Here is a 20,984-nt window from a genome sequence, read left to right as displayed (position 1 = left end):
GAAGCTATTACGTGCGTCTGTAGTTATAACTGGTAATTTTATAGCTGGTAACTAAGTTAAATTCTAGTAAGCCCTAGAAGTATGCGAACGAGGAAATCGCAGAGTATAAAAGAGCGCAGCTGAGGCATGGCAATCAGTTTGATTTAAGCACGCTATCTGTCGAGAAGTAGAAGTGTCTAATAAAGACCATTTTGCATTATTGAATATTGAAGTTATTTATTCAAGATTTTAGTGATTCGAACGTTAGCAGAAGGTTGCAAATAAGCAGAATTACACTAAATTTGTTACAATATGCAATGTAGGCACACCGCGTGACCTAATTAATTATTAGTAATCATTAACCTATTTACTTATTGCCAGTCATGTAATTTATTATTTGTTAACAATTAAAGATATTTATGTTATCGTAAGCATTAATTTTATATAAAAGACTTGCTAAAATTGGTATTTTGAAGGGTATATGGGCTAACGATATTTCGAACGTGCTTTCGAGTTTAATGCTTTCTTAATCTAAGTTCGCGAAATGTTTTTCTTACATACAATATAAAATTTTATTATATTTTCAGATTGTACGTGCCTTAGTACATAGATTTGTGTTAAAAGAGCCTATCAGCGAGCTAACGCGGGATAAAGACCCTAGTCTGGAAAAGGGTGCTGATATTGATGAATATTCAAAAACTATAACTTTGGCTGTAGTTTTTACTGCATTTGTCATTTCTCCATTAACAGATTGCTTGGGATCTGTATTGGAATTAAATGTACGATAAAAATAAAATGCATTAACTGTTTAAATATATACTTCCATTTGTATAATATATGTACATAATTGATTTTTTGGAATTATAGGGTCTACTGGCGGCCATTCCTCTAGCTTATATACTTCCTGGTTTGGCTTATATACAAATGGAGCCTCATTCGTTGTTCAGTCGAGAAAAGTTACCTGCATTGGGTTTGGTGGTTTTTGGTACTACTGTTACTATATTGGGAGTTCTTGTACTCCTCCCAGGACTAATGGGTGATTGTCGTACAGATGTTGTTTTGGATTATTGTAAACAGGAGTTTACGGAAGCTACCCGCATCAATGTAACTACTTTGGAAACGAAAAATATAGTAAACTAAGCTATTAAAGTTATCGAGAAGTACATTTATACACTAAGCAATTTAAGCATGCGTTAAGGTATTTTTTTTTAATTTCAGCAAACGTATTATGGTCCACAAAATGTTATGAACGTAATTTTTATATGAAAAAGATAGCCGTCAGAAAAATTGCCGAAATACAATAGATTTGTAAGCGTGTTAAGATATATTAAAAGAGCAACAGAAACGCATAGTTATCTACATATAAACTTATATTTTAATGAAAATCCAAATATTTACTAATTCGGTCTTTAATTTCTAACTGAAAATTTTATTATTTTTTATCACCCCGATTGCGGGGGGGGGGGGGGTATCACCCTATCTCACCCTATCAAATTCAATATATTTTGAGCATGAGAAAACATCCCACTAAGCATTTAGGCGATTAAATTTTGAATTTCCCTACATATCAATACAATTTGACTACTCATTCTGACTAAATAATGAGTTATCATACAATTGAACAAAAGAAATAATCAAATATGTCAAAATATTATTGTAACGAATTTGCTGCAAATCCTCTTATTTGCCCTTTTGCTAAGTTCGAATCACTAAACTGTTGAATAAATAACTCCAATATTGAAGAATGGAAAAATGGCCTTTATTAAAGTACTTCACAATCACACGTATACTTTGCTAGTCGCTGGCTTAATAACCAAACTGATTGATAACTCAAATGAAACTCTACTATTGGCCGACAGATCGCGTGCTTAATCAAACTGATTGATAGCTCAACTCAAACTGAATTTTAGCGCCTCTACATCGGTCGCCTTTTATACCCTTTGGTTTCCTCGTTCGCATTTTTCCAGAATCTACTAGCATTGTCCATGAGCTCTCAAACTTCTCAGCTATATGCATGTGTTTGCGCATTGACTCTCCGCTGCTCGTATTCGTACATGGTACATATGTGTAGACGCAATTATTTATTCGTTTATGTAGATACATAAAGATTGAATTATTGATGTGAATGTTTGTAGTTTACAGTCTCTCGCGCGCACATAGGCGTATAAGTAAATGCATCTGTGTGTGACATCTTTCGGCTGCCTTATATATGTGTATACATGATTTGATTATTGACGTAAATACTGCTTATCGTGGCCTTGGCATCGCCTTAGTGATGATATAACTTAGTGATGTTAATATCCGTGACACTGCCCTCCATCTAAGTCTGATCGTCCCGATCAGACAAATCTCTGGATCTAAACGCTGCTAGCATCGCCATATGTACCACTCTTCTACTCCGTGGTTTCTCAATGCTTTGTATGCGGTAGATGATATCACTGATCTTCTTCACAACCTTGTACGGGCCTTCCCAACTGCACCGAAATTTGGATGGAACACCTTTCCGCCGGTGAGAGTTGTATAACAGTACCAAATTTCCCTCCCGGAAACCTTCCGAATTATTTTCCTTGTCGTACCTGTGTTTCATCTTACTACTCATTATCCTCGATCGTTCCCTCGCACTCTGTTGCTCGGCCAATGAAGAACTACTTCGCAGAGCTTGCGCTGGACGGATTTGCTTTGCATAATCAGTATCGTTCCGACGCTTCACAACAGTAGTGTGCCTTGGCTTGAAACCACCCTTGCATTCTTTCTTCGTTTTAGTATGTCCGTTAGGGCTTTTCAATGCCAGTGTTTCTCTCACAGGTACCTTCGGTTTTGATTTGTTTGGCCCATTTGTTCCATCAACCTTTACCTTTGAATTTCGTGACCTTCGTCGAGTCTTCTCCACCAGTACCCGATTACTGCTGAACCCTTTTTCCAAACTAAAGTTAAGTGGCACATCTTGGTTCTCATAACGCATCACCCTTCTCTGCATATCGATCTTGATGCCATGGTCAACCAAGAAATCCACTTCCAATATAACTTCATCAACAATCTTCGCCTCAACAAATTTGTGTAGAACCATGACCTTCCCAATCAATACTTCACATATCACTTCTCCCTGAACTTGGTTATACTCGCCAGTGACCGTACGCAACTTTGTCCAGATAACGGTTTTATTCTCCTGTTGACCAAGTCAGATCGGATCAAGGAATGAGATGCGCCCGTATCTACAGTCAGTACTCGTTCTTTGCCATCCACATTCCCTCTGACGGTAAGACTGCTCGATTTTCTACCAATTTGCGACACAGATATCACAGGGCATTCAATAGCTGGATCTAGCTCTCTACCTCTTACTCGCTCTTGCTCATCTCCTCCAGCTTTGCGTTTATGGCCACCCACATTGTTGGAACTATTAGGACCAAGATCGCAATGACGTGCAATGTGACCTGGGTTGCCGCACTTGAAACATTTAATAACTCCGGCATTCTTCTGTTGAGATCCCTTCAGTGCTTCCAAAATTGTTTCTACCCACTCTGGCCTTTCTACTTCCACACGGCGTGCTTTGAAAACTGGCTTACACAGAAGCGACGCTGTTTCCTGAATCAGAGCATGCGATACCGTTTCAGCAAATGTTAGTTTTGGATTCGCATATGTAGCGCGCTTCGTTTCCACATCTCGTATGCCATTTATAAAGCTCTGAATCTTTACCCTTTCAGTGTATTCCACGGGTGCGTCTGCATTTGCAAGATGAGCCAATCTTTCAATATCTGAAGCAAACTCCTGCAATGTCTCATTTGCTTTTTGGTAGCGGTTTTGCAACTCAATTTGGAATATCTGTTTTCTATGCTCGCTTCCATAACGTCGTTCTACAGCAGCCATCAATGCTTCATAATTGTTCCGCTCTCCTTCGGGAATCGTCTGTAGGATTTCCGCTGCTGGCCCCTTCAATGCCACGAACAGTGCAGCAACTTTATCTTCCGCATTCCAGTTGTTCACTGCTGCGGTCTTCTCAAACTGTAGCTTGAACACCTGGAAAGGAACAGAACCGTCAAAGGATGGTGTTTTTACCTTTGGATTACTCGCTGAAACTGCTGGATGATTTTGTTGTAACTGCTCGATACGTCCTCTCAAAGCATCCACCTCGGCCTCGATTTTATCCTGTCGACCACTGAAGCCTTCATGAAACTGGATTAGTTTTTCTTCCATATGCGCTTCCAGTTTAGATGATATACGGACTTCCTGCTCTTCTAGTTGTGTGGAGATCTGAGATGATATCTGTGCTGAAATTTGTGCCGACATTTCGGATATTCGTGCCTCTTGTGCTTCAATCTTCGATGTTATACGGTTGTCCTGCGATTCCAGTTGAGATGACATATACGTTTTCTGTTCTTCTAGTTGAGATGACATATACGTTTTCTGTTCTTCTAGTTGTGATGACATGTTGGTGGATATTTGTGATAACATTTGTGTTATACGTGCCTCTTGCGCTTCCATCTTGGATGTTACTGTCGATGTTTGAGCAGTTATTGCAGCCAATATCAGGTTCAAGTCTGTGCTGGTAATTGTCTGCGATGTTTCGTTTTTCTCTTCAATTTTTGTTGTTGTCTCGTCTCCATCAGGATAAAAGACATACTCGTCCACATCAATTCCTTCTACTTCCATTGCCTCTCGTAGCCGTGCCTGAAGTTCGAGTTTAACGCCGCTTGTATTCAATCCACGGCTCTCCAACTCCTTCTTCAGTTGCTGGATCTTCAATTCACTGAACTTTGCCATGTCCAAGTTGTATTCCCAATCTTCGGAATTTACTCAACAATTCCTCTTCTGACACCAATTGTAACGAATTTGCTGCAAATCCTCTTATTTGCCCTTTTGCTAAGTTCGAATCACTAAACTGTTGAATAAATAACTCCAATATTGAAGAATGGAAAAATGGCCTTTATTAAAGTACTTCACAATCACACGTATACTTTGCTACTCGCTGGCTTAATAACCAAACTGATTGATAACTCAAATGAAACTCTACTATTGGCCGACAGATCGCGTGCTTAATCAAACTGATTGATAGCTCAACTCAAACTGAATTTTAGAGCCTCTACATCTGTCGCCTTTTATACCCTTTGGTTTCCTCGTTCGCATTTTTCCAGAATCTACTAGCATTGTCCATGAGCTCTCAAACTTCTCAGCTATATGCATGTGTTTGCGCATTGACTCTCCGCTGCTCGTATTCGTACATGGTACATATGTGTAGACGCAATTATTTATTCGTTTATGTAGATACATAAAGATTGAATTATTGATGTGAATGTTTGTAGTTTACAGTCTCTCGCGCGCACATAGGCGTATAAGTAAATGCATCTGTGTGTGAAATCTTTCGGCTGCCTTATATATGTGTATACATGATTTGATTATTGACGTAAATACTGCTTATCGTGGCCTTGGCATCGCCTTAGTGATGATATAACTTAGTGATGTTAATATCCGTGACATTATACTTTTGATGATCAACAACTGAAAAGTATTTTTCGATCACTTTTTCAGTCATGAAGTTTGTATGTATATACAAATTTTATTATTAAGATATTCTTCAACACAATATAATGCAAATGCTGCTCGTGACCGAAGACTTCCTCAACCATTTCTCCAACTTCGGCTTCCCAGAAAATACATAATAGTTGGACAATACAAAGGTTGTGAGCTATTTGAACCCCAGTTAAGTGAAACTCTCTTGACATATGTACATAGGTATGTACCTGGATATGTCTTCAATATCCCGTACCGTATCGTATTTTAAGAAACTGATGATCATAGCTAATGCTGGATGTTGTAGTCGCAGGTGTATATCGGTCAAGTTTGTTTGCGAGTGACCTGTGGTTCAAATATCTCACTTCCGCATGCTTTTTTCCCCTGATGAAATAAGATTATTATATAGTATCTTATTTTGAATGAGATATGAAGAATAAATGCATCATAATCGCATTCAAAAATGATTCAAAGATCTCAACCAAATCGATTGAAATATGTTCACGAATATGATCAGAAAATGACTGTGAAAAGCAGTCAAATATTACTCTAAAATAATTAAAGCTCAATTTTACAATGATATCAAATATGAATAAAAAGAGTTTCGAAATAGGAATCATAAATAATTATTCAAGAATAGTCACATTTAAGGTGCATTTTTCTCCCGACGATACATTAATTTTCGAACAGATAATGAATGCTTTTAAATTTGAATGTTTTTAATCAAATATTTAAATATTTTTTCATCAAATTTTCCAAAAATGCTGGCTGGGATAATTCACATTGAACACCTACATAGAAGATGTTAGTGACTTAAATAAAAAATCTCCCAGCAAACAATTGGAGCAAAAGAGTCAGAAAGGAGTCCTAATTCGGATCATCTACGCTCATTATGAGCTCATTTATGAGTCTGAAATTATTGTATTTCCCTTCTTGCAATGGTCGCCCATATTACATATGTACATTATATAAGTCTTAATAGGAGCCTAAAAAGACTCCTAATATGCTCATAAAATGCTCCTAGTTTGTCTCTTATGTGAATGTTCGGAGTCATTTATGTGCCCTAAATTGGAGAATAGGATTTGCCCGTTCAGAGCGGATTTTGGATGCAAAGATATTAAGGGTAGAATCCTTTAAATAAGAGTTGCCATAATCAACACGAAGCTACAGAAAGTGACATACCCGCTAATTCCTGACATCGGTTATATGGTCGCAATCTAGCAAAAAATAAAGCAAAAAACTTGCACTTGTGTATACAGCAGCAATACGATAAAGACACGAAGCGGGGACAATGTTATTTCACAACGTTACCATACGTTTTTGAATTTTATAACGACATCTTGCATAAGCTATAGAATTAAATTTTCATTTGAAATAACAAAAAATTCCAACAAAAAATATATAATTTTGCTCCTCAGCTGCTTTTTTTAGTTTTACACTCTTGGCATATGGCTCCTAATTTTCATCGTTTACGGAGTTATATATTCGTCGCTGCGCTCACAAAAACAGTTGTGTGTTTTTCAGTAACTTTTCAGGAGTCAAAAAAACTTATTTCTGGTGTCCATTTGCAAAATTTTGCAAATGCCGTATTTTTTAAATATATTATGGAAATTATGTTATTGATGTGTGAGCTTTTGGTGGTAGGGAAATGCCTGAATTTTTTGCCGTTATTTCTCATAATGCTTACGGAGATTACCCCTTAAGCCCCGGGAGGTGTAGCTTCATAAATCAGATGTCTGTTGGGATACCCAGGTTTTTGGGTATTCAACAGAAACTGTTTGTTTAGCATTTCATTTCTCTCCCTAACGGGGAGTACTCTCGCCTCATTGTGTACGTGGTGTTCTGGGGACATAAGAAGACCGCCCGTAGCGGTTCTGAGGGCAGTATTTTAGCAGGCCTGTATTTTCTTCCAGTGGGTAACCTTTAGGCTTGGCGACCATATCGGAGATGCGTAGCCCAAGTGCTGCCGGAAAGAGATTTGACGATTTTATTACGGCTCTGGATTTTCGGTAAAATTGCGGTTGCATACTCTCCAAAATGTAGATCCTGATTGAACGTCACAGCCAAGATTTTAGGGTGTAAGGCAGTCGGCATTTCTGCTCTCGCGATCTATTCCGTGGACGTTATGTCCAGAGCAGCTTTGCAGAACAGATGTTGCTGTGTGTTTGGTCTCTTGGAACGCTGCAATGCGGATGTTATGCCGCTTCATTAAATCAACTATCTACATGATCTTCCCAGTTAACCCAATACAATTTAACTGCAGAATTCTGAAGTGCCACGGGGGAGACGTCGTCACTCTGCGGGTAAGTGATAGGTGACTACGTCTGAGTAGAGGGAGGCCAGGACGCAATTGCTGTTGTAGCCCTGGTACTGGATGTTCGTGGGTAAGCATTTGGGTACCCGGTGTAGCTGGATTTGCGGCCTGGCAGCTAGGCGCGATGAAACCCTTCGGGGGTTGCTGTCGCTGAGACCAGAACATCTAGGAAAGTGGCACCGTCCAGGGCTGGATCCGCATTGGCCAGATATCGCAAACATATATATTCTGTGTTGGCAAATGGTGGCAGGGGCCAAGGGTCTGTTTTCCTGACCTACTCGAAGCCTAGTTTCGGGCAGAGAGTGAGAAGAAAACGGGGCGGTGGCTGATGCTCGGTATTGTTACCGACTCTACTACGGAGATTGTAGTTATGAGTAGGAGCGGCCGTATGAGCTGGTGGCTCCGTGGGGCGGGAGCAATAGTGGGTACTTGTTGTGGCTTGCTGAGCAGTAGGGCTACTAGAAGGTAGTGTGGGCGCTAAGGATCAAACTACGGGACGCCCTTGGGCTTGAAAAGCAGGGAGCCACAAAAGATTTATAAAAGATACGAGGACTTCGGGTTTTGGGGTCTAGCCCCATCCTGTCCGATGCAACCATCCCTTGCACGTGACACACTGACAAGAGTTTGACCGTCCTAAAAAGATTATATTCCGGAAAACGCAGCAAAACCATTTCTCTGAACCGGGGTAAGGTACAGGTCCCCGATTGGGTTCGATACCCTCTAGGAGCAGGAGAATATGGCGCAATCCCGCTGCAAGGATCTGCTGGGAGGATACAAATTTGTGGGAGGGACGCACAACTTAAATGGGGTTACACTGAAATGACAGCCCTTGGTCGGGAAAATCCCGCGTCGCTCCGGTTTATAGAACCGGCTGCCTTGGGAAGCAAGATGGATTGTAATTATTTTTACATTGAAATCAAAGCATTTTCGCTATCGATTAAAAAAAAACTGTAAGCAAGTAAGTACATAACCGTTTTTGAGAGTACTTCTAGTACTGCGAGCACAAAACTGTTTTCGATCACTTCAAACCAAAAGAGATATAAAAAAACGGTATATGCAGAAATTTGGGCTCTATATAGTGATAATAAAATATGCAATAAAAAAAAATTTGAAAAAAAACACATAACTGTTTTCGTTAGCGCAGCGACGACATGTTTCTTTTATGATTGAATTTTTTTTTTATTATCTCTGGAACCCATATTTCTCTATTGGACTCCTATCTGACTCATAATTATGAGTGCTCCGAAAATGTTTGAGGGGCTGAAATTTTGAAGCTTTACAGATCACCAGATTACGCAATTCACCACCTACTGTATAAAAAAAAATACGCAGTGCTTCTTTTAATTTTTCTTACAAATTGGTGGGACTTCTCACGGCAGCCGGTTCTATGCAGCGGAGCGACTCGGAATTTTTTTCCCCACCAATGGCTTTCAAAACCTTTATGGCTCCCTACAGTTTGCGTCCAAGAACGTCTCGCGGTTCACTCTCAAGCGTACCTCCGCGCGATCGCCAAAACCCATCGCTACAATCTACGTAGCATGAACAGTAGCAATGCTGAACATCAGAATTTACCCCCGTCCCTCCCCTTCTTTACCGACACACGCACACGCGTAAGAAGGAGTCATCAATCCTAGTCCCTCATACCATGTGCTCCGTATGCCAGCTAAGAATATTTATGATCGCGACATCGGTCCAATGCAGTTCATGCCTTGGACGATGCAAACACAAGTACCAACTTATCGACACCAGGTACTCCAGCTCCGATCAGACAGCACACTCGGCGAAGCCTATACCTTTAAGGTGCATTCACCCATCTCTGACTCAAAGAGTGACAACTGCCCCCCGTTGAACTTCAAAATTCTGCAACTTAATTTTAAAGGGTTAACCGGAAAGATCCCAGAGATAGTTGCATGAATAAAAATAATATCCGTATAGCCGCAATTCAAGAAACAAAGCTAACTGCCAGATCGCGCCTCCGAAATTGCGATGGCTATAACATTGATAGGAATGATCGCAGAAGGGGTAATGGTGGGGGCCTTGACTTTATCACCCATCACACCGTTCAATATAGTGTATTTCAACCCAACATCATTCACAGGTATCAAACCTTAGAAAGTCAAGGCATAACCACCCGGTTTGGCGATGTTGACCTAGAAATAATTAACATATATATCTCTCCTGCCACCCGCTGTCCAAGTAGCTATCGCCCTGATATCAGTACGTTACTTTGTGGCGAAAACCGCCCTATCTTTGGCGATTTCAACGCTCACCACCACCTCTGGAATTCCAGATTTCCATTCTACAGCTGAGGCAGAATGCTAGCAGAGCAAGTAGACAATATGACTTTCTGCACGATAAACGGCGAGGTTAATAAACTGCGTCGAATGGTAGTCGATGCTTACTTTAGCATCTGACCACCTGCAGCTTCCCAAGGCAGTCGGTTCTATGTACCGGAGCGACTCGGGATTTTTCCCGACCAAGGACTGTCATTTCAGTGTGACCCCATTTAATTTGTTTCGTCCCTCCCACAAATTGTCATCCTCCCAGCAGCTCCTTGCAGCAGGACTGCTACATATTCTCTTACTCCGGGAAGGTATCGAACCCAATCCGGGTCCGTCTCCTCACCCCGGTCCTGAGAAATGGTTTTGCTGCATTTGCCAGAAAAGAATCTTTTTAGGACGGTCATACTCTGTTCAGTGTGTCTCGTGCAAGGGATGGTTGCATCGGACAGGTTGTTCTGGGCTTGATCCCAAAACCCGACGTCCACGTAACTTTTATAAATCTTTTGTGGCTCCTTGCTGCTCACGCCCAAGGGCGTCCCGTAGTCTACGCCTAAGCGTATCCCCACTACCTTCCAGCAGCTTCGCTGCTCAGCAAGCCACAACAAGTACCCGCTGCTGCTCGCGCCCCACGGCGCCAACAACTCAAACAGCTGATACCACTCATAACTACTACCTTCGTAGTAGAGCTGGTAGCAATGCTGAGGATCAGCCCCTGCCCCCGTCTTCTTCTCCTCCCCTCTTTTCTGGCAGCAATCGTGCAGGTCAGGGAAACAGACTCTTAGTCCCTGCCTCCGTTTGCACCGTCTGCCAGCACAGAATATATAGGTTTGCGACATCCGCTCAATGCAGCTCCTGCCTTGGGCGGTGCCACTTTCCTAGATGTTCTGGTCTCCGCGACGGCAACCCCTCGACGGGTTTCATCGCGCCATGTTGCCAGGTCGCAAACCCAAATCATCCGGGTACCCCAATGCTTGCCCAAGGGCGCCCAGTCCCAAGGCCACAACAGCAATTGCGTCCTGGCCTTCCACAACCTAGGCGTAGTCACCCCTCACTTACCCCTAGAGTGGCGGCGTCACCCCTCATGCACTTCAGAATTCTGCAGTTCAACTGTAATGGACTAAATGGGAAGATTACGGAGATAGTCGATTTCATGAAGCGGCACAACATCCGCATTGCTGCGATTCAAGAGACTAAACTCACAGCAAGATCTGCATTGCAGACCTGCTCTGGTTATAATGTCCACAGGAAAGACCGCGAGAGCGGAAATGGAGGCGGCCTCGCGTTTATTATACACCACTCTGTGCAATATCATATATTTGATCCTGGCATCGACCGCAGTGACAATGTCTTAGAACGTCAAGGCCTATCTGTCCGGTCAGGCGATGCAAATCTAGAAATCATCAACATCTACATCCCTCCTGTCACCTGTTGCCCCAATGGATACCGCCCTAATATCGAGGCCTTACTCACTGGCAACAATCGCATTATCTTAGGCGATTTCAATGCCCATCACGACCTATGGCATTCAAACTTGCGGGCGGACAGTAGGGGTGAGATGTTGGCGGATCAAATAGACGAAACGACGTTCTGCACAATTAACGGAGACGCCCCCACACGTATGGTAGGAAGCTGTCATAGCTCGCCAGATATCTCAATCGTGAGCGCAGAACTCGTAAACTGCGTCAACTGGCAGCCGATGGTAACATTGGCATCCGACCACCTGCCCATACTTATTTCGTTCGAGCGTACCGCCGACTTCATCGTCACCGAAAAACGCACTTTCATAAACTTCAAAAAAGGAAAGTGGGAAGAATATAAATCTGCAACAGACAGCAGCTTTGCTGCCCTCCCTATCCCGACTGATGCCCGCCAAGGGGAGCGTGCCTTCCGTAAGGTCATTGAATCCGCCTCGGCACATTTCATTCCCGCCGGGAGAATTCCCGAAATCCGGCCCCACTTCCCGGCGGAGGCCGCGAGCTTAGCGAGAGAACGCGACCTTATAAGACAGCTTGATCCAGGCGACCCCCAAATAAGGGATATAAACCAACGCATCAGATTGCTTGTGGACGAACACAAGCGGGCGAAATGGGAAGAGCACCTAAGAGGTTGTAACCTCTCTACCGGTGTAGGTAAACTTTGGTCCACCGTAAAGTCCCTATCGAATCCGACTAAGCACAAAGACAAAGTTTCCATCGCCTTTGGCGATAAGGTGCTGTCGGATGCGAAAAAATGCGCGAGCGCTTTCTGCCGACAATATATAATGCATCCTACGGTCGACAAAGATAGACGGAGAGCCAATAGACGTGCACATAAACACAAACTCAGCGCGTCACCAATTACCATCACCGCTAGAGAGGTTGAGGACGCCATTGGTCGCGCTAAACCATCCAAAGCAGTGGGCCCAGACGGCATAGCCATGCCGATGCTTAAAAACCTAGGGAAAGGGGGTTTCAAATATTTAGCGCATGTCTTCAACCTGTCTCTTTCCACCTATGTCATACCCGAGAAATGGAAAATGGCCAAGGTGGTCCCGCTACTAAAGCCTGGGAAACCAGCTAACGTAGGTGAGTCATATCGTCCGATATCTCTCCTATCGCCAGTGGCAAAGACGCCTGAAGCCATTTTGCTCCCTCATTTCCAAGCACATTTGCAGCTAGCCCCTCACCAGCATGGCTTCAGAAAACTCCATAGCACTACCTCCGCGCTAAATGTCATTAGCACCCAGATAAATTGCGGTTTGAATCAATATCCCCACCATAGAACAGTACTCGTAGCGTTAGACCTATCAAAAGCTTTTGATACGGTCAACCATGGCTCGTTACTGGAAGACCTGGAAGGGTCTACCCTTCCCCCATGTCTTAAAAGGTGGACCGCAAATTATCTGGGTGGTCGGCAGGCACCGGAGCAATTCAGAAACGAAACATCAAAACAAAGGAGAATTAAACAAGGGGTGTCACAGGGTGGTGTCCTATCCCCGCTTTTGTTTAATTTCTACATATCTAAGCTACCTTCACCACCGGAAGGAGTCACAATCGTTTCCTACGCCGATGACTGCACAATAATGGCCACAGGCCCAGGCCCAAAGATCGATGAGCTATGCAATAAAATAAACGGCTATCTCCCTGATCTCTCCAGTTTTTTCGCTCGCGAAACCTGTCATTGTCACCGACTAAATCTTCCGCGACCTTATTTACAACATGGACGCCCCAAATGTCGACCATATTGAACATCCACGTCGATGGCACTACGCTACCGACTGTCCTACACCCCAAAATCTTCGGGTGTGATGTTTGATCAGGATATACATTTTGATGCGCACGCAACCGCAATTGTTCCAAGAATTCAGAGCCGTAATAAAATCCTCAAATCCCTTGCTGGCAGTACCTGGGGAAAAGATAAAGAAACGCTCTTGACCGCGTCACCCATATGGTCGCCAAGCCTAAAAACCACCCACTGGAAGAAACTACAGGCCTGCCAAAATACTGCTCTCAGAATCGCCACGGGCTGTCTTCTTATGTCCCCAGAAACCATCTGCATAATGAGGCGAGAATATTCCCCATCAGGGAGAGAAATGAGATGCTGACCAAACAGTTTCTGTTGAATACCCAGAAACCTGGGCATCCCAACAGACATCTGATTAACGAACCAGCACCGCCTAGGGGCCTAAGGAGTCATCTCCGTAAGCATTTTGAGGAAATACGGCACCTGAGAACCCAGCCGTATGAAACGGAAAAACACAAGCAGGTCCTTGGTGAACTCCATAGACAGGCGTCGGACCTTTATGTCGGGAATTGCCCGGTGAATCCAGTACTTGAAGAAAAATATCCAGAACTCGCAGAAGAGGAACGCATACTCCCCAGGGAAACGCGTGTCACTCTTGCTCAACTTCGTTCTGGATACTGTAACAGGTTAAACTCTTACCTATCCAGAATCAACCCCGACATACAAAATGTATGCCCTGCTTGCAATGTGTCCCCACATGACACCAACCATCTCTTTAATTGTAATGTGGAACCAACGCCTCTAACACCCCTTTCCTTATGGTCCACCCCTGTTGAAACGGCAAGTTTCCTTGGACTCCCGTTAGAGGATATTGATGACAATTTGTGATCGGTCGCGGCTATTAGGTGGGGCGAGCATTGCTACAACAACAACAACAACAACCACCTGCCCATACTCCTTTCAATATAGCGACCAGCCAATTTTATCACCACTGAAAATCGGACTTTTATTAATTTCAAAAACCTAACTAGAAAGGCTACACAACCTTCACAAATCAATCATTTGTTGCTCTCCCCATCCCCACCTATGTCGCTTCAGCTCCTGTACGCTTTATTCCGGCCCGTAAAGTACTTGAAATCATACCGCATTTCCCGGCTGAAGCTGCGAACTTAGCAAGAGAACGTAACCTGGAGAGACAACTCGACCTTAGAGACCTCCATATTGGAGTCCCAACTTGGATATTATGCAGCAGCAGCATCTAAAGAACTGCAACCTCTCTGTGGGTGTCGATAAATTTTGGTCAACCGTCAAATCCTTGTCTAATACAACCAAACACAATAGCAAAGTATCCATAGCCTTTGACGATAAAACTTTATCTGATTCGAAGAAATACGCGATCGCCTTTTGCCGACAATTTATAATGCATTCTTCTGTAGACAAGGCCAGACGTTGTGCAAAAAGAAGGGCACATAAACACAAATACGACTTGCCACCCATTACCTTCACGCCCACAGAGGTTGAAGAAGCCGTCCACAAGGCCAAGCTCTCTAAATCAATAGGCCTAGACGGAATAGCCATACCAATGCTAAAAACCTTGGCACTGAGGGAATAAACTACCTATCGCACGTTTCCAGCCTGTCGCTGAAGTTCTTTGTCATTCCCGAACAATGGAAAATGGCAAGGATAATTCCATTACTAAAGCCTGGTAAACCGGCTTACGAAGGCGAGTCATATCGACCGATATAACTCCTTGCGCCAGTAGCGAAGACACTGGAAACCGTCTTGCTCCCTCATTTTACGGAAATCTTCGCCTAGCCACCCACCAACAGGGGTTTCCATCAGGAAAAACCCCATTATAGTGAGGCCAAAGAGCACTAGGGGACTAGGGTTTTTAACATAATTTTGTCCTGCAAAGTATGAGGATATTGATAGAATGAATGGATTATGGATCATATTCAGAACTAAATTCTAAAAAATAAAATTTATCGAGCCAAATTTTCATCATCGATATTGCATATACATACTTATGTATGTATTTAAACTTGAAATTGTTTAAATTTCATGTTTCTTGTATTTACGTGACGCCTGACACAAAACACATACATATGGGTGTTTCCAACGTTTCGGGCGTTCCATGCTCGAACGTTTTTATGGATATAAAAACTGTATTAGGAATCGGATCAGAAAATTGTATTTTGTTTTAAACGAGATTCGTTGACCTCTATAAAACGCAATTACAAATATTTTCCGAAAGCGACACACAGCTACTTTGCAACGATCTAAAGTTTCTGCTCGGACGTTCCGAAAACGTACCTCGTATTTACTTACTTACTTACTTAATTGGCGCTTAACCGTCTAAACGGTTATGGCCGTCCAACAAGGCGCGCCAGTCGCTCCTTCGCTCCGCCAACCGGCGCCAATTGGTCACACCAAGGGAGTTTAAATCGTTTTTCACCTGGTCCTTCCAACGGAGTGGAAGATGACATAATCAGCCCAATTCTAAACGAAAATTCCGTGCGAGATTTTTCCCTTCTCCCATTCCTCGTATTCTAAATAAAAATTCCTTGTGAGTTTTTTCACTTCTCCCTTTATCCTATTCTGAACAATGTTCGAAAAAGCGGAAACCGGTTATGAGAGAAAAGTAGGTATTATGAATGTGAGGGAGAGGGAGATTTCTCTACCATTTCATAGGAGTTTTTTCACTAGTTAAATTAAAGGGAATGCATCAAAATAGTTAAAGGAAATTGGTTCTTTTAAGAAAGAACACATATTTGTACAAACTTGTGCTAAAATATGTATTTACATTCTACCCCAATATTCTCACTGTTAATACAACAAAAACAACAACAACAACCACAATATTTATTTTAAGTCGAAAAGTATATCATAAGCAACGGTAGACCTCTTGGTATACATATTTGATGCAGCCATCCAGAAATTGTGCAAGGATTTTTTAATAAGGCTTAAATAGATTTTGGCATATGAAGAAGTAGGAATTCAACTCAACTTGGCCGCCAGAAAATTGATTTGCTGAACGAAAGCCGGCAACTCCGGCAGATTTGTGTTATGCGCCCTCTTCTTCTTATGTTCCGCTATTGATGTTGCTGTGGCGCCAATTCATTATTAATTTCAGTGAATACCACATGAAATGCAATTAATACTGTGCATTATTTATATTTTATTTCTTAATTTCCAACAAATTTGCAACAATTATTAAACTTTTCAATCTTTTAAACAAAATAAGAAATGTGCAACGAAATTTCAATTGACAAAACAGCTGACTTCGAAAATTCGAAATTCCTGTTCCCCAATTATTGTTCTCCCTAGGAGAACAGAATTGGAGGAATTTTTGCGCGGGAATAAAAAAATCGGCGAGAACAAAATTTCGCGAGAATATTTAGAATTGGTCTGAATATTTTCTTAGAATTTAGCGAAATGGTTTCGGCTGCATGAAAATGTTGTAGGAATGGTAAAAGAATTTATTTTTCAGCTTCACCACTCAGATATGAGAAATTCTGTTTCAAATAAAATTTATAAAGAAATAAGAGATGACTTTTTAAGTAGACCTTCCTTCTTTTAGCATCCTAACAATGTTGACTACTAATGCTTTTCGAAAAACAAATAATGAAAACATAAAGGTACTCCAAGATGTCCTCTGAGTTAAAAATTTGGACTCCTAAAACCTAGTAAAAAACTGCTAAGACTTTTTTCTAAACATGAAATATATTTTGCGTCCGAACGCTTGTGAAATATCGCGTTATTTAAAAACACCTCAGCCTTCAACCCGCCAATTGTTTAAAGTTTTTATTAGTCAGTTTGACAGTACATAGTGTTTGCTAAACATATGTACATACATATCGATAATCTTGGTTGTTTTATGGCTTTATGGCAATATTAAAGGCGATATGTGGAAGCTTAGCCCATCCATTTTTTTTAGCTAATTCTGTATATTTGATTAACCGTTAATATCTTCCATATCAGCCAACAAAACGGGGCAATGTTTGTTCTTTTGAAGGACGACTTATGCAGTTTAGGATTGACACCTATAAAATTATCCTAGCCAGTAATTTGTTTTTTTGCTCTTGATTAACACTTTTATGGAAACACCCATTTACAAATTTTTCGAATCACAACAAACAACAATGTTTCCGGCTCAAAAAGTACCATAAAAATTAATATTAAGAGCTCCGCCTTTGACGCACTTTTTGTTTGGACTCTGTCTTTTCGGTTGAGAGCGAGAAAAAAATCCTAGTTTTTTTTGCACACCCTTATGTTCTTGACATCACTTTTATTATTTTGCGTTATGGTATAGCCGTTCTTTCTTCTTGGCGGTCATGACTTTTTTGCTTGATGTTTTTGCCATGGCGGAACAATACAAGGTGGCAGCATGGTGACATACCTACAAATATAAATAAAAGTTCCATGTACTTTGTTTTTGTAAATTCGATGGACAAATGTCAAAATTGTACTGCGCCGGAAGTTGATGTATCAATCAAATAAAAAAAGTTTTTACTCAGCTGTCCCGTGCTGCCACCTTGTATAAGTTCCGCCATGGTTTTTGAGCAATATATTATTTAAAAATCATCTCCAAACAAAAGGGAATCAAAAAATAAACAAAGTAAAATATTCAAATACATGCATATATTTTTGTTTGAGAAAAAACATAAAATATATGTGTGCAATTGGGAAATTAGAAATTTTTTCATTGAAAAAAACGTCATTAATGCCAGAAACGGTTATACCTTCGAGGTATTTTATCTGCCGACCCCGAACTCCTCGGAACTTGGGGATGGGGAGGGAGGGATGGCCTGAAGGTTTAATGTGGCCACATAAATCGTTCCCGAGATGGTCGGGCTAGCACCTTAATGGTGCTGTGTTACCGGAGCGTGCCAGATCTGTATCCGGCAAAGGATCATCACATCGATAACACTCCCCAAAGCCTCCGAGAAGCAACCTTATCGCTACAACAACAACAACAACAACAGGGCGGGATGACCTAGAAGGTCGCATGTAGTCATAACAAATCGTTCCCGAGATGGTCGGGCTCGGTAACGGAAAGTACCGGATCTGCATCCGGCGAAGGACCATCAACATCGATAACACTCCCCAAGACGTTCGGGGAGTCTCCTTATCGCTATAACAACAACAACAAGGCATTTTTATCATGGTGGGTGCTCAAACCATCCTTTGATACATTTTCAACTACCATCTAGACATTTTCAACGGCTGCACATAATTATTTGTAAATCAAACTTTGAAATGCATGAACCGCTTCGTAGCCTATTACAGGATGTCAATAAACACTGTAAAAACTTAGACTCTTGCGACTCGATATTCAGAAATAAAAAATATCTCCTTACTACCTTACGTAGGTCAAATGGCATGGGCTCCGACCCCCTATAACTCTGTATTAAATTTCTTTTCAACTTCTGTATACTTTATGAATTTGAGAATATTTAGCGTTTAATTAAGCACTGTGGCCTGACATATAAAAGCTGCCACTAAATTTTAAACTTATTTCATTTTGACTTTGACTATGCGCCTATATCCTTTAGTTAAGTGTTTGCTTTTTGGTCAGTATAATAGTTCAATTGTTTGATTCGTTGACCGATAAATATATAAATGTACATATACAATGCGCTGCATCTGTTATATTGAGTTCTATGTATTGTGATCTTGTAATTATATAATTTTATTGTAATTGATTTGTTATCTTTGTTATTTTTCATTTTTACTGTTATTATTATTATGTTAATAGTTACCTCTCTGTGAGGACTACCTGTAGATAAATAAATAAATAAAAGAGATATGATAAAATGGCAAACGAGGAAATGTGGGTAATGAAAAATACTAATACTAAAAACGGCGAGTGACGGCTCTTAGCAAAAAAAAACTCTTTGATAATATGAAATTAAAAAGTTAAAAAAAACATGTAATAACATATGTATGTATATAACAAATAAGAACGGGCTGTGCCGAAGACTTCATACCTTTCATGAATGGGGCTGAACAATAATCTTATCCCGTTCGTAATCTCCGAATAATCGGATGTATAAGATAAGAAATATATAGTGAACAGATCTACATACCTTAACTATTTTTAAGATAAATATAAAATAAAAAACGGGTAGGTACTTTGTGTGAGGATGCAAAGTTTCAGGTTTTTTGTGGTCTGCGTGTAAAAACTATGACTACGAATCACGTATTTCAAAAATATATGACGAAAACGTAACTATTTGATGAAATTTGATGAATTTTGAAGATTCTAGCCGTAAAAAAGGGGTGAAAATGACAGTTTATATGAAGTATATAATATATATACGACCGATCTCTATGATTTTTTCAGACAACAATATATGCTATATACGTAAGCATTTTGTGAAATTTGAAGCTTCTAGCTGTTAAAATGGGGCCGAAATCGTAAACAAAATATATATATACTATATATATACACTATATATACCATCATATATATATTATATATATCACCGATCTCTATGATTTTTTGACACAACAATACATACTATATACGTAAGCAATTGGTGAAATTTGAAGCTTATAACTGTTAAAATGGGGAAGAAATTGCGCAAAGTTTCTTATCTGAACAATCGGTTGTATGGGATATATACTATATATACGACCGATCTCATAAATTTTTTCAGGCAACAATATGTTCAATATACGAAAGTATATGGTGAAGTTTGAAGCTTCAATCTGTTAAATTGGGTAAGATATTACAAAAATCCTCTTTTTCTGAAAAATCGGTTGTATGGAGGATATATGCTATAGTGGTCCGATCCGGTCGGTTCCGACAAATGTCTAATCGGACACCCAAATACACCTGCTCACCAAATTTTATCAAGATATCTCAAAAATTGAGGGACTAGTTTGCATACAAACAGACAGACGGACAGCCGGACAGACGGACAGACGGACATGGCTAAAACAATTCAGCTCTTCAACCTGATTATTTCGGTATACTTAATGGTGGGTCTATCTATTTTCCTTTAAGGACTTACAATTTTCGGTTTCGTGACGAAATTAATATACCATTTCATTTTCATGAAAGGTATAAAAATAGGTAGGTAATCTGTGTGAGGATGCAAAGCTTCACGTTTTTTGTGGTCTGCATGTAAAAACTATGGCTACGAATCACGTATTTCAAAAATATATGACGTAAACGTAATTATTTGATGAATCTTGAAGCTTCTAGCCGTAAAAAAGGGGTCAATATGACAGTTTATATGAAGTATATAATATATATACCACCGATCTCTATGATTCTTTCAGACAACAATATATGCTATATACGAAAGCATTTTGTGAAATTTGAAGCTTCTAACTGTTAAAACGGGGCAGAAATTGCGCAAAGTTTCTTATCTGAACAATCGGTTGTATGAGATATATACTATGTATATCACCGATCTCAATGATTTTTTCAGACATCAATATATGCTATACACGTAAGCAGTTGGTGAAATTTGAAGCTTCTAGCTGTTAAAATGGGGTAGAAATTGCGAAAAGTTTCTTATCTGAACAATCGGTTGTATGAGATATATACTATATATAGAACCGATCTCTATGATTTTTTCAGACAACAATATATGCTATATGCGTAAGCAATCAGTGAAATTTGAAGCTTATAGCTGTTAAAATGGGGTAGAAATTGTGAAAAGTTTTTT

General features: G+C 40.6%; 1 protein-coding gene across 3 annotated transcripts in view; it reads left to right on the top strand.

Moving 5' to 3' along the window:
- LOC137244369 (putative sodium-coupled neutral amino acid transporter 11) overlaps window positions 1-1,315 on the top strand; it is a 506,082-nt gene extending 504,767 nt beyond the window's left edge. For all 3 annotated transcript variants that reach the window (XM_067773289.1, XM_067773290.1, XM_067773288.1), the window contains 3 exons: window positions 567-758; window positions 847-1,139; window positions 1,198-1,315. In XM_067773289.1, the coding sequence (XP_067629390.1) occupies window positions 567-758; window positions 847-1,119 (465 nt within the window). In that variant the 3' untranslated portion in view covers window positions 1,120-1,139; window positions 1,198-1,315. The remainder of the gene's footprint in view (window positions 1-566; window positions 759-846; window positions 1,140-1,197) is intronic.
- The last annotated feature ends 19,669 nt before the right edge of the window (window positions 1,316-20,984 follow it).

The sequence above is a fragment of the Eurosta solidaginis genome, chromosome 3 (genome assembly GCF_040869045.1).
Source record: "Eurosta solidaginis isolate ZX-2024a chromosome 3, ASM4086904v1, whole genome shotgun sequence".
NCBI lineage: Eukaryota > Metazoa > Arthropoda > Insecta > Diptera > Tephritidae > Eurosta > Eurosta solidaginis.
Note: the sequence above shows the minus strand (reverse complement) of the source record. Positions and strands in the feature narration are given on the sequence as shown.